Raw genomic sequence first — 13,719 nt, 5'->3', positions numbered from 1 at the left:
TTAAAGAAGCCCCTAAAAAACAGCTCTCAGGGAGCAGAAGAAACACACTTACTTCTTAAAGATAATAAATCACAAAATTCCATTATGGTTCCACATTCCCATTTGAACATTAAAGATTCATGTACTAGGGTGTGTTCCTTTTTCCCAGCAAACTTTATCAGCTAGTATGGATAACCACAATCAATTTGCTGCCTTTATGGCCAAATAAAGGCCGAATACATAAATCAGACCTAGCAGTAATCACTGTAACAGTAGGCATAGGTAATGAGACACTCCCCTAGCAGTCAGGGAACTTGGTTCAAATCTTCTTTCATTGCAATTTCTCTGCGCTTTAGTTTCTATTATACAACATAACAAGAAAAGGTCCCTTCCCAAAACTCCTCAAACTTACAATTTTATAAATCTAAGCATATAAACCATGAAGGTGACATAATCTTTTAAGTTCAAGTAAGTAATAAGAAACCTGTCCTCATTTAAATTATAAAAGAATAGCCCAGAATAGAGTGTTAGAAATTTTAGGGCTGACCTTAAAGTTGAAGCATTTTAGCTACCCCTGCAACAGGTCCAAAATGCAAGGCATTTATCTATTTCTTCAAAAAGTATTACTGAACACCTACACTGCACTACCCTGTGGTAACCACTGGAGATAAAGATGAGCACATTAGACCATCCTTGCTCTCATGTAGCTTATAGTCTTACAGGGATTATATTTTAACTTTATTTTTCTTTATAATTCCTTATAATACAGTGCGATAACTCTAGCTAAGGTTTCAGAAGTAGTTAATATTTTATAAAAGATCGTTTCTTTCCTTGAAGCTTGACTTTCAAAGGTCTTTGTCATTTATATTATATCTAGAAGCAAAAACATTTCCCAGTGGATGATGACTTCAATTTTATAATGTAAAACAGAACAACTGGGATTTGCTATGCAGCAAGCATGGATGGAATCTCTCTTCCACATATAGAGTGGTATTCATTTAAAAGCCAAGCTACCTGGGCTATATATGCTATAAAGAGCGGTGAATACTGGCAAGCATTTTAAAATGCAAAATTTAAGATTCAAATTAAACCCTGGTGAAAACTATCACTAACTGGATCAAAAAGTAAGTTAACTGCTCTAATTCACCAAATGTGTGGATGACATGCTTCTTGAACTGCTGGCTTGCATGGATTACGCTTAATGGGAAGGCTATAAAGCAGGGTTGCTGGGTTTCTAATTTTATGTAATTCACTAAGAGGCAGAAATAAGCTGCCATGAGCCTAACTAGACATGGGATGACTCAAAAAAATCCTTAAAAAGTTAATTAGTGACGACTTCTAATTCAGGGAAATGTCTCACATACATTGATGGATCTAGCACATACGCACAGGTAACTTATGTTCTCTCAATTAAATCCATAACCTCCTGTGAGGGAAAAATGTTCAGACGAGGAAACTGAGGCTGGCTCATAGAATGTAAATGGTTTGCCCAAGTTTGATAACAAACTGGATCACACCCATTGATCAACCCAAAAACCGCATGCCAGCAGTTAGAAATCTGATCACTTTAAATCATTAAGTCTATCATTTGAACAGAAACATCATATGGAAAACCCTGAGCCAACACCATGTTGTTTTGCAGTGTGACAATTTCCTAGGAATCTTATAAGAAGTCCAAGTCATTAAAGGCAACTTCCAAATTCCTGTAACGTCACTGCTTAGCTGGGAGAGTTACTCTAACGTGAGATGCACAAAGAGTTGGCGGCTTTCCTGGACAGAGCTGGTATCAGTACCTAACCACATCCTGACCTGGAAATGTTGTCTTCTCAAATATATACTAGTGCTGATTTTGTTCAAATCCCAAGCCTACTGCTCATCCCTCCCCCAAACTATATTTTCTCTCTTTGTCTTTTTTTTTTTTTTTTTTTTGTGGTACGCGGGCCTCTCACTGCTGTGGCCTCTTCCGTTGCGGAGCACAGGCTCCGGACGCGCAGGCTCAGCGGCCATGGCTCACGGGCCCAGCCGCTCCGCGGCATGTGGGATCTTCCCGGACCGGGGCACGAACCCATTTCCCCTGCATCGGCAGGCGGACTCTCAACCACTGCGCCACCAGGGAAGCCCTCTTTGTCTTTTTTAACAGGTAGGTAGGGTAGAGAAGCGACATGAGAGGATTCTCCCGATCTCTAGAAAAAACTAAGATGCTAACTGAAAGGGGACCTTAGCATACTTTAAGTTTAAATATCTTAGGCATCTACAAATTATTCTGTTTCTTTCTCTTTCATCAACTATTATCCAGAAACACCACATTCTCATAGAGCATAACTCTGTTCCATTTGGGCATGTTCAAAGAACGATGCCGGCCGAGGATTTAACACAGGCTGGCTCGTGAACGTGCAAACGCTGTACAGTTAGGAGACTGGGTGACTGAACGTATGTCCAAGGCCCTGGAGTTGCCTGTCACAAGCCCCTCCCTACCTCACCCACTGCCACCTCACAATTCAGAAGAAGCTGATCCCTTCTAAGTACAGATGTGTTCTTTAAGTGACAGCAAGGCCCCTGGTGCAGTCTCTTTCCAAAGCCTCAGTAAAAATCTTATCTACAACTTCCTTTTGCCCAGGCACGCAGGGGCTGAACTCAGAGCCCATTTCACACAAGCCAGAACTAGCTCAACAGAGCAAAGCAAAGAAAGGAATGTGGGGATGTGTCTTTTCTACATTTGAGGCATTCTGTTCTCAGGTGAGTTCTAACCTAAATGACAGCAGATAAAATATATAAGAACCCGGAGTAAAGGGAACAGGAAAAAGGCTTGATCTGCCTTGAGAGAGGGCTGGGTTTCACAAATATGGATGCCAACTTTTTGGTTGGGATCACCTGAAGGCAAGCATGTTAAAGAGAGAATTAAAAGAAAAAAAAATTCATCACAGCTAAATCAGAGGACGCAGAAAAACAGTGCTTTGTGACTCTGTTTAGTTTCAGTAAAAATAAAAGAAGTAGAAGAATCTACCCTGTAATACTGGCAGCTCTGAAATCACAAAAAATATGCTTGTCAGACACAACTGCATAAGGCCTTCAGCCCTGTTTTGGCAATTTGAATTTTCTACTTGCCATTACCTTCAGAGTGAAGAAATGGCAGACACAAAGGATGAGCAACTTTGTTGTTTCTTCTGTATGTAAAACAGACCCAGAAAATACAGGGCATGTCACTTCCCCTAAACTCACTACAACTTCAGAATTATGCCTGCCACAAACATCTCCCGAAAGCACAAAAGTTAGTCACAGACGTTTAGACAAGGAAGCTTTAGACTGAGGAAGTCTTTAAACATGAGGATGTATGTCACTTTTGGTTGGATTGGTAAGGACCATAGTGCACAGTTTTAAGTTTTAAATTTACATTTTCTCAAGCAGGAGAAAGGGGATGTACCGCCCGCTCAGCAAACAAGGAAGAAATTTCACTTTATTTTTGTTTTTTATTATTATGTGGTATTCTTTAGAATCCACATAGAACAGCTTAACACTCCATATAATCCTATTGCTTCATCAGAAATTAGCTAAGAACATTAAGTACACAAAGGCAAGCAGAAGACAGTAAAGTTATTGCTACTTTATTTTCAAGTAACAGGAAAGTCAATAGGGCTTTAAGAACCACAAGTTGGGAATTTTCTGCACATTAACTATACGCCGGAAATCAGATGATCTTCACACTGAAACGCAGAAAGAGATATATGCTTGGAGTGCTGACTGACATTAGAACCTGAGTCTAAACCAAGGCTCTGCCTCTAATTGTGTAAACTGAGCCCCTTCCCTTTCTTGGGACTCCAATTCCACCTCAAAGGAGGTAGGACAAGACGGTCTCCAAGGCCCTTTCATCTTTACAATTTAATAGCAACAAGCTTCACAGCTTCCATTTAGGCCAGATACCACCAAAGGGGACAGACACAGTGGATCCAAAAAGCTGCACTCATGGCAAGTGATAAGATCACAAAGCTTTAGAGTGGAATCAATTAACATACCCCAGCCTATAATGTAATGATGCCACTGGAGGAGGAAGGGGTGCTACTGCTAGGTGTGAAATGACTTGCCTATATCCAGAGACCCCAGAACCCGGAGCATGCTCCCTTTCTCTTCCTGTGTCCTCATGGTACCTACCACACATCTACATCTCTCTGCTGCCAGTGAGTTTCTGTGGCAAATTGTCCCAACTGCTGTAGACTTAGAAAATGGCATAACCAAGCTCTATTAAAATTGCCTATAAAGCAAAAGTAATTAACCTGGAACAAAATGTGCATGCTTTAGGACAATGATTTAGACTCACGTTCTTTTTAGCTAGTTATCTGCAACAATATTAATATCTACAATTTGGGGAAGGCTCATTCTGAGACATACAGTTATAATGGGAATTCATGTTGGAAAGCAGGATGACCTCTCTGGGCACCTTCAAACCCAAAATGAGTAATGCTTTGGGTCAATCCACTTCCCTCTGCCTAAATAGATCCATGAATCTGGAGGTGTTTGACAAAGTGGTGGTGACTCAAGAAAGAAAAAGAATAGAAAATAAATGACATCAAGGCTAAATTCTTCCAGATCTAAGAGCAGAGAGGTACAGAAAAAGAAAAGTAGGAGAAACAGATACAAGTTAAGCAGATGGTTTCAGCAAAATGTCCTCTGGGAATCAGATCTCTGGTGGGCCTGGCTCAATGAGAAACCCAAAGGGTGCCTTATCCTCACGATAGTGGATTCCTCACTACAGTCATCCATGAAATAGGAGGCCTCTGCCCCACAGCACAGTTGAGGGTGAGAACCAAGGAGCTTTTGTGACTTATTTGCGATCACGGAGACCACAGATCGTCTGCAGAGTTACAGCCAAGTTCCTCTCCACTACATGATGCTGCCCTGAGACCAGGCACTCTCCCCCTGGGAGGGGCTCAGTCCAAAACTAAAAGCAGCAGATAACTGGCCCCCAACCAGCTCTCATGAGCTTAACCTCCTTAATCTGGGGCTTGAAAAAAAAAAAACAAAAACTGAACCAATCATTTACAGACCAGTTACCTTCTACATAAAGAAAAATCATAATGCCTTGCCAAAACAAATGTAATAACTTGGCATCTTCTTTCAATTTCTTCTGCTTTCTTGGAAATGTGTATTTATGGATAAAGCCTCTTAGTTAACCCAGGGAATTAACTAGAAGATTAAGAAGGCCCTATAATTCCTGTGGGCCAGTGAAGAAAGAACACCCTTTACCAGGGAATATTAAAAGAATAGAGTAGAAAAGAAAAAGAGGGAGCAGAAATTGCACTTGAAGGCCCAGGATTTAAACAGGCAAGTAGAGAGAAACACTAGCTCAGCTTGGGGGGAGTGGGTGACATAGGAAGTAGATGTTGGAAATCCAGGCATAAGTTATGTCCCAAAGAGACGCTCTCATATGTTTATAGGGGCCTTAATTTTCCTTTCCTGAATCCATATTCTACTCCTATCTCCCTTCTCCACACCCACATTCCCCTCTCTTGTATTTAACAGCTATATTCAGAACCTATTGTGTATACTAAGTCTAGCTGGCATTCAGGTCGAAGCAACTTTTTGACAAGTTTTCAATTACAACTCTCAGTTACTCTTGGCTGTGTGTAATAATTTTTTGGTGGGGGGTGGGGAGCTGGGGTGTAATTTCCTCAGGTTTAGCCCTCTTCAGCATGGCCTGTAAGCACTGGCCAACACCCACAACAGCTGGTGAAGGAGGTTAATATATTTTAGGAATTGGGATCATTTGTATAGGAAGTAACTAGGTCAGTGAATAGTACCCAGGCAGTGATGGGAGTATGTGGTCTGGGAAAGGCGTAGAAGCAGAAAAAGCTAGTCTGAGCTTTCATCTTCTATTGAATCTGTGTAGAATGTTTCATCACACTTGACTCTTTGTTTCCCATAGAAATTGAAGGAACAATAGGAGGAGAGTGGCATTAGACTTGAGAGCATGGCTTGATTCAGTTCAGGATCATGGGCTTGAATGCCAGCCCTCTTATTTACCATCTCTGTTAACTCTGAAAAGTTCCTTAAGTGAGCCTCACGTTCATCTGAAAACTGGAGAAAGTACCTGCTCCTCTAGGTTGTTATGTTCATTAAGTGAATCAATACATGTAAAAGGTTTTCCACAGTCACCCAATAAATCTTCAAAACAGAAACAAATCGTAATTAGCCAAATCCCTCACTACTGGTCAGATGACACTCTGATTATTGCTTTCACTCCTCAACAAAATTTAATTATGGGTGGAACATGGTAGGGTGGGAGGGATGGAGGGGAGGGAGAGGTAGTGCTAAAGGGCTAAAGAACCTTAGGATTTCTGTATTCTAAAACATATGAGTTGCTCTTTTCTGTTATTTATCAATTCTTTTTGATTAGCCCTATTATGAAAAGGGAAAAACGCAAAACATTTCATCATCAAGTTTGAGAACTTCAGTGCCTCAAGCTCCTCCTCTCCACTCCCATCCCCATCCAGGCACTTTTTCTGGGAACCATCCACATCTGGCACACTTGTCTATTCTATTGTGCCACCGTTACAACACCTCAGAGAAAACAGAAGACAAATGAAATAGACATGATCTTTTCACGTCTTGATGCTCTCTGTCTCCCTTCATCTCTTAGAGTCTCTATCAAAACTGAGGGTAGTAAATCTCTCAATAGAGAAAATCCATCAACATTTTTTCCAATGGGACATGTACCTATTCACGGCGTCAGCATGGAAGCCTCCGGTTTGAAATGCCCTCATTATTATGCATGGGTGTGTATATAAACAAAAATTATCCTTTGGGGAAACTGAATTTTCAACTTTCAGTAAGAGGCTCTTCTTTCAACTGCTCTCACTGCCAATCCACACTCTCTAAAAAACCTCTCCAACCTCAGTTGATTTCTTCTCTCCTCTTCCTTTGAAAAAGTCCAGACTTACATAACTGTATAAATATGTTAAAACCACTAACTAGAGAAAATAAAATTGAGTAATCTTCCTTAAGGTAGCAGAACTCAAACACTTTGTGGCTAATGAACTTGGCTGCTCAGCCAGTTGGATTATTCATAGAATTATGGGTACTGGTTAGAACCTGTAAGAAATTGGTTGGACTGGCATATACAGACTTCTCAGAAGTTGTCCTCCCTTAGCTGGGTCAAGGCTCTGCTTTATTAAGTACAGCTGGACTCCTTTTCACTTATCATCAGATTTGATACTTTTTCTTTTAACATGTTACCTGTTGGTTAGAAATGAGAAATTATTTGCATTTACAGTGTTACTTATCATGTCTGTCTACATTCAAACCACTTCTATTCAGCCCTAGAATGCAAGGCTTTGGGAAGTGGGGTCAGGAGCACCTAATGGTTGATAATTCTGGATTGACTGGAATCCAATCCGAGTTTTGACCCTGACTAGCTAGGTAATCTTGAGCAATTTTTCTAGACCTTTCTGTACCTCAGTTTACTTATATGTAAAATGGGTACAACAGTACCAATGTGGCAAGGCTTTGCGTGAATCAAATTAAACAAAGTCTGGCACACAGTACATATTTAACACATGTTTAGTATTATTTATATTGTTATATTAATATGTTAAGATGAAATGCTAATATAACTATTTGATTGATGACATAATTAACAGGGCTTCTCATTTCACATGTTCTCAAATTCCCAGTAAATGAGTGAGAATTATCATGATATTAAAAACCTCATCATAAGAAATCTTTAGCTAGTGAACTTGGATTAAGAGGGACTCTTTTCTACCTCTGGCTCCCTGAGGTTACTCAGGCTTCAAGTCCCCTCTTTCCTAAGCCCTAGTCAGCATTGTAGCACTATGCTGGGTACACATTAGGCTCTAATCAATATTTTGCACATTAGGTAGGTAACATACATGAGCTCTAAGCTAAGGACTTTCACACAATTCCAAATTCTAAATCTCCACAGAAACACCTTTATGAGGAAGATAAGGTAAGAATCTTTCCTCAGTCTACATGGATTAAAAAAAAAATTTTTTTTAAGGCTGCATTATTGCAAAATGTCAACTAGCTAGGAAAGGCTTTGAGTCTAGATCTGGGTTCCAGGCAGGGGACTTGAAAACCTTACAAAGCCACACTATTATCTCAAGGAAATGTTTCTCACTTTGAACAGGGAAAAGGGAAAGTTCCAACAGAAGCCTAGACAGGCTGTACTGAATGATTAGATGAAAGCATGATTAGAGACTGTTAGCACTAGCATGACTTTGTTGCAATAACCAAGTAGATAGCTTAGATAGTTTTTTAAAAGTCAAATAATGCAATTTCAATTACAAAAAATTTCCCACTCTTTACAAAAGAAATTTTGAGGTTGCACAGTACTTCCACAAACCGTATTAGATACTCTGATAGTTAACAAAGAAAAAAATGACATGGTTTAGTCAGATATGAAATTTTACAAAATAAGAATCAAATACAGAAAACTGTGGAGTAACATCAACCAAAAGCAAGTTCATTAGTTCTTTTCTCAACAGATACCCAAACACTGCAGGACTGCCAAGTACTGCATTATTAATATATGTTAAAATGTAATAAATACCACAACAAGTTTAAAACCTAATATATTGAGAAGCAAACACTTATATACTCTGCATAACTGTGATTTTATTAAATTTCTTAAAATCCTGCCCCTTTCAAATAAGTGATAGTAGCAGAAACAAAAACTCTTCATATGAATGGACCACAATCAAAACCATCCATAGTTTCCACTCAAACAATAATAGCCCAATAATACGGCTATATCATTGAAAAGCAGTAGAAAAGTCCATGCTAAAATTGAGAAAACTGGTTATACATGTGTGTATATGTATGTGTATTATACATGTATACACACACATAATATTCTCAGCAATAAAAAACAAGAAAAGGCTGCTAACATACTAAGCCTTTGAAAGAAAGCAATCCTTCCTAAAATAATAATAATGGGCAATTTGTTGATACTTATTTGGGTTTAAGTTTGGAATATTCTAATTTACGGGTATGCTTAAAACAATGCAATAATTTTCTATTCATCCAACCCTGATCTTTATACTCTTACCAGTTTTAGAACAGGTGGGAACGGTGACCTGCTTTTCCAACCATTATATCTCCCAGACATGACTAATTTGAAGCTGAGCAAATTGCACATAATAGGCCAGGGAATCAAGTTCATGATTTTTAGTCGGCTGCACTGTTGTTTCAGCACACATGGTCTCCTTCCCCTCCCCCCTTCCACCACCCCTGCAGCTGCTTCTCCATGAACTAAACTCACCAAACGTGAAATCAAAGGAAAATTATTTTTTTAATTTTCTGCAGGCTTATTTTTAAGGAGGCTAAAGATTAAGCTATATCTCTAAAAATATTTTCTTTTCCTTCAGGGGTTCTTAAATTTTTAAATGAATTCTAAATACAAAATAAGTTAGCCACTTAAGAAACCTTCTCAATACATAAGAAAACAATCAGATGCATGATTTTATAATGACTCAAAGTTTTTACAAAAGCATGGCATAATTCATTGAATTCTTAAGTACCCCAAATTCTACCACATAAGATATTGCTTTCCAGAGACTTCTTGAAAAATCCCATTAAAGGCTTAGCAGTATACAGACCCTGGCACAAAACAAACAAACAAAACAAGCACAAAAACAAACAAAAAAAAACCTTGGTTCTAAGAAGGCTGTTGGAGCAGGGGAGGATTTAAGCTGACTAAACCAAAACCCAATCCCTCTTATTTCCTTTTTACCTAGTGTTTAAATTTTTCCCCATCAATTCTAGAAGGCTACAACCAAACACCAGCCTGAATGCCACACAAAACTTAAGCACTGAAAAATTCATACAATTTCACAACTGAGAGGGATCTCAAATTCATCAACCTACCAATGAGGAGACTGAAGCCTGTTGGTTAACTGAAAAACTGCCTGTCACCTTGGGTGCGTGGTTTGTCATTATTGTTTGGGGGTGGTGGTTGATTGTTTTTGTTTTGCGTCTGCGTGTGTGGAGTACTTACACCCTTACCATCAGGAGCTTTGCCATTCGGATCCTCCCCTTTCTAGGCTGTCATGTTTCCTTTCATCTAGGACAACAGTGATCAAAAAGGAACATTATATACCAAGGCCAATTCAAAGTGAAGATTTCACTTTCTCACTTGGCCTCTGCTGATGAATTAGAAAGACACTGCACACCCAAGATACCGGACTTCCTACGCATCAATAGGGTTGAGCAGTGAAGAAGTTCTCTTCTCACTGCGGAGCGTGGAAGAGGAGGTTTCTGGACTTTACTTAGACTTTCCAGCCTACACACTTCTTCAGCTACTGATTCCACTCACTCACTTTCTTGAAGTTCCATCCTTTGCTTAGTTTCACCTGCTTTCCAGTTTAGGGAAGTTTGGTGGGAAAACATATCACTTACCTTTTGTTGATATTTATTTCCCATGTTTTTGTCTTATAGCATACCTAAGTTCTTAGATTTGTTTAACAGCAAAAAAAGAAAAAAATTACTCTATAACTGGTTGAGGTAAAGGCTAAGCCACTATTCAAGTGTTGCGGTGAAATGGATCTGATCTTTTCAGCCTTCAGGCCAGAACTAGGGACATAGCCTTGGCAACTGAGGAAGGAGGAGAGGTAAGAGGTAAACGTACACAACGATTTCCCCCAACAAGTGTTATACAGAGATAGTTTTCTTTTTCAAGTAAAGATGGAATTAAATCAGTTGATTTACTGAGGGGAATCTAGACCTATCACTAACTTTTTGAGATTGTTATCAGATACGGTCACTAATCAAGTTCTCGGGGAAAAACAACCCTTGGCACCACTTACTCCAAACAAACCCGTCTTTGAACATACAACTGTTCTGATCCTATGGAAACTCCAATGTCCAGCAGCCACTCACCAGTGCCCTTGGACCTTCACCACAGTACTAAGATTCCAGAAATTATGCTAGTTCCAGAAGTGCCCTAAGAAACCTACAACAGTGGATAATGGGCTAGATCAACTTTAGAAAAAGAAACACACACCAACAAATACCAGGGAACTATGTGTAATGGTTCACTGCTTGTGCAAAAACCTCAAAGAGGATGAAGGTCAGACAGGGATAATAGGCCAATTTAATTCTGAAAGCACAAGGTGCAAGAAATTTTAATTATGGTCTGCCACTGAAATCACACAAGATCCAATGGCATCTAACTGCAACTGCTCATCAAGGGAGACAAGAGGTGTAATTGTAACCGCTGCATAATCACCGTGAGGGCACAGAGAAGGCTGCCTTCCTTCAGCTCCCAGTAGAGAATGTATTAAGAGCCTCGAAAAATCCAATACAGGGAAACATGGAGATTGCACGTAGCTAAACAGGAGCTCCTAACGGGAGGGGTGGGAGGGAGGGTTCCAGGAATAAAAAGATTAAGCTGTTTGACCCAAATTGAGGATATGAGCTTGGAAAACTCCGAACCTCCTTCTGCTTTGTGGATACACACACAGCGAAAGGCACGCTCTCCTCCAGAAATTTCTCTCCTTGGTGAAGCTTCACCCACTCTCCTTTGTTTAAACAATTAGCTTGGATGTTACGGTGATTTACAAAACCAGACTCCCTTTCATTTGTTCCCATCAAACCCAAGTCTGGAGACAAAACGCCAGGCACAGGACTCGAGGTGCCCAAGCCTGTGCAGCTCTCACGACCACGACGACACCCGCGCCGCGCGGGCTCCGGAAAAGGGACGCGCGCAGAAAGCCCCTCCGTAGACTCTCCACTCCGCAAAGTTTTACAGATCTGCGAAATACGGAAGCCAAGCCTCTCATCCGCACCCGTGGCGAAGTTGGCGCTGAAGTTTGCGCCGGGACGTCCTAAATCTCGAGGGTAAGGGGAAAGCGAGTGTGCGGAGAGGCGGGAGGATGGATGGAGATGGTGACACGGCGAGAAGAAGGGAGTATTTTTGAGTGGAAGGTCCGTGAAACCATCTTCTTCACCCGGAAGCGTGTTTGGCTCGAGAGGTCCGGGCGATGCACGCCAGGGGAGGTCTCCCAGGGGGGGAGCTGTCACCTGCGGGGGGCTGCGGCGGGGGCGCAGGCCGCCCTCCTAGGCGCCAAGGCAGGACCCGGGGCTGCAGACTCACCGGCTCTCGGAGCTCTAAGAAGTGGGGGAGGGGAGATTCGCGAGAGGGCGGGAGGCCAAAAGCAACACCTTTCCGATACGCCTTTCCCCTCCGACCTCTCCAACTTCCCGCAGCTCCATCCAAGGACTCTCTCCCACCGTACCTCACCCCATCCAGGCTCCGGGCCAAGGCTCGGACCTTGCGGACGGCCACGGCGGGGCGTGGGATGGGAGTGCGACGAGGAAGCTGAGGGCACGAAGGTCAGGACCCAAAATGCAAACTCTCAGCCCCCAGCTGAGACAACCCAGAGCGTTTACACATGCAGAGATCACAGCCCTGTAACAGGGCTCTCTGGGTTTGCGCCGGGCGCAGTTCTCTGACTCTTCAGTTGTTCCTAATAAAGTCGATTACGTTGCCCTCCGGGAGCTGATTGGGAGGGAAGCGAGAGGAAAAGGGGGGGAACGCGGGAAAAAGCGGGGGGGGCGGCAATCAACTTTGTAACCCAGCGCTTCCTCGCGCGATCCGTCGCCATGCTTAAGATTCCCACCCCCGCTACCCCCCTCCTTCCTTTCAAGTGGATACTGAAACTAGGCCAAAACTTTTCCCCCTCCTTTTCTCTTAGCCACTAGACTGGATTGTGCCCCACGGAGCCCCATGGAGCTCTGCTTTCTTAAGCACAATAGCCGGACTAATTAGATCATAGAAGCAAGGCAGTGATACTGTAACAAGTAGCCGAAGAGGCAAAGAGGGAAGGGGCCCGAAAAGAGAGAAAGGGGGAAAAGTTTGCAGCTCTCGCACTTACCAATCAAGCCTCCCACCAGAAAGGCGATGATTTGGAACAGGAGCAGAATCCCACCAACAATGCACAGCTTCTTGGTGCTCATGTTTTCTATAATTGCCCCAGCCATTTTTGCGCCCCCCTTTTTCTTTTCTCCTTGAAATAAATGTTTTAGGGTGTGCTTTTTGCTCCCTTTCCTCTCACGCTCCCTTCTCCCTCGCCTCCTTTCTGGGCGCTGCAAAACTTCAGGGGTGCGGGAGCGCGGCGAGGATGGGACCGGGACGGAAGACGCCCGCACGGATTCCCCCGGCACAGCCGGCTCGGGCTCCCCCAATGCCAGGAGCTGTGATTGTGGCCGCTCCGCCGCCTGTGGACGCTTAAAGGAGCAGGGAAGCGGATCACATGACGCCGCCTCCCTCCCTTTCTTCCTCCCTCCCTCTCGCGCTTCCTCCCTCCCTCCCTACCTCCCGCTCTTCCACTCCCTCTTGCCCGCCAGTGCGGGGCTCCGAGCTCTGGCGGGTGCTGGTGTCCCGCTCCCGGGCCTGGAAGGCAACCTGTCCCGCCAGGGGCTCGTGTCGTTTGGGGGTTGATGTTGTTCTTTAGTGGGTTCCCCCTACTCCGCTTCCCACACGTTTCTTCTTCTGGTGCGAGATTTAAATCCCCCGTGGGCAGCTCGGCAGACCTTTAACTTACGCCTTGACTTTAGGAAATGGTCCCCACCCCCAACTGCTAGAACTCTCTTTAGGAAAGAGGAGGAGAATCTTTTAAAGGGACCCAATAGATGCTTAGGTCAAAGCACGGAGATGCGGAATAAAGTCTCAGCTGGGCTTCCTTCTGCCTGATCCCAGCCTCGTTATTGGGCAAATAGCCAGCTAAATCC

At 42.6% G+C, this 13,719-nt stretch overlaps 1 protein-coding gene across 1 annotated transcript in view; it reads right to left on the bottom strand.

Moving 5' to 3' along the window:
• The window catches only part of WLS (Wnt ligand secretion mediator), a 105,691-nt gene extending 92,445 nt beyond the window's left edge, over positions 1 to 13,246 (bottom strand). The window contains exon 1 of the mRNA XM_029230625.1: positions 12,864 to 13,246. Within this exon, the coding sequence (XP_029086458.1) occupies positions 12,864 to 12,969 (106 nt within the window). The 5' untranslated portion in view covers positions 12,970 to 13,246. The remainder of the gene's footprint in view (positions 1 to 12,863) is intronic.
• Between the last annotated feature and the right edge of the window lie 473 nt (positions 13,247 to 13,719).

The sequence above is a fragment of the Monodon monoceros genome, unplaced genomic scaffold (genome assembly GCF_005190385.1).
Source record: "Monodon monoceros isolate NGI ecotype Baffin Bay Population unplaced genomic scaffold, NGI_Narwhal_1 Super_Scaffold_18, whole genome shotgun sequence".
Classification (NCBI taxonomy): Eukaryota; Metazoa; Chordata; class Mammalia; order Artiodactyla; family Monodontidae; genus Monodon; species Monodon monoceros.
This window is presented reverse-complemented; position numbering and strand designations above follow the sequence as displayed.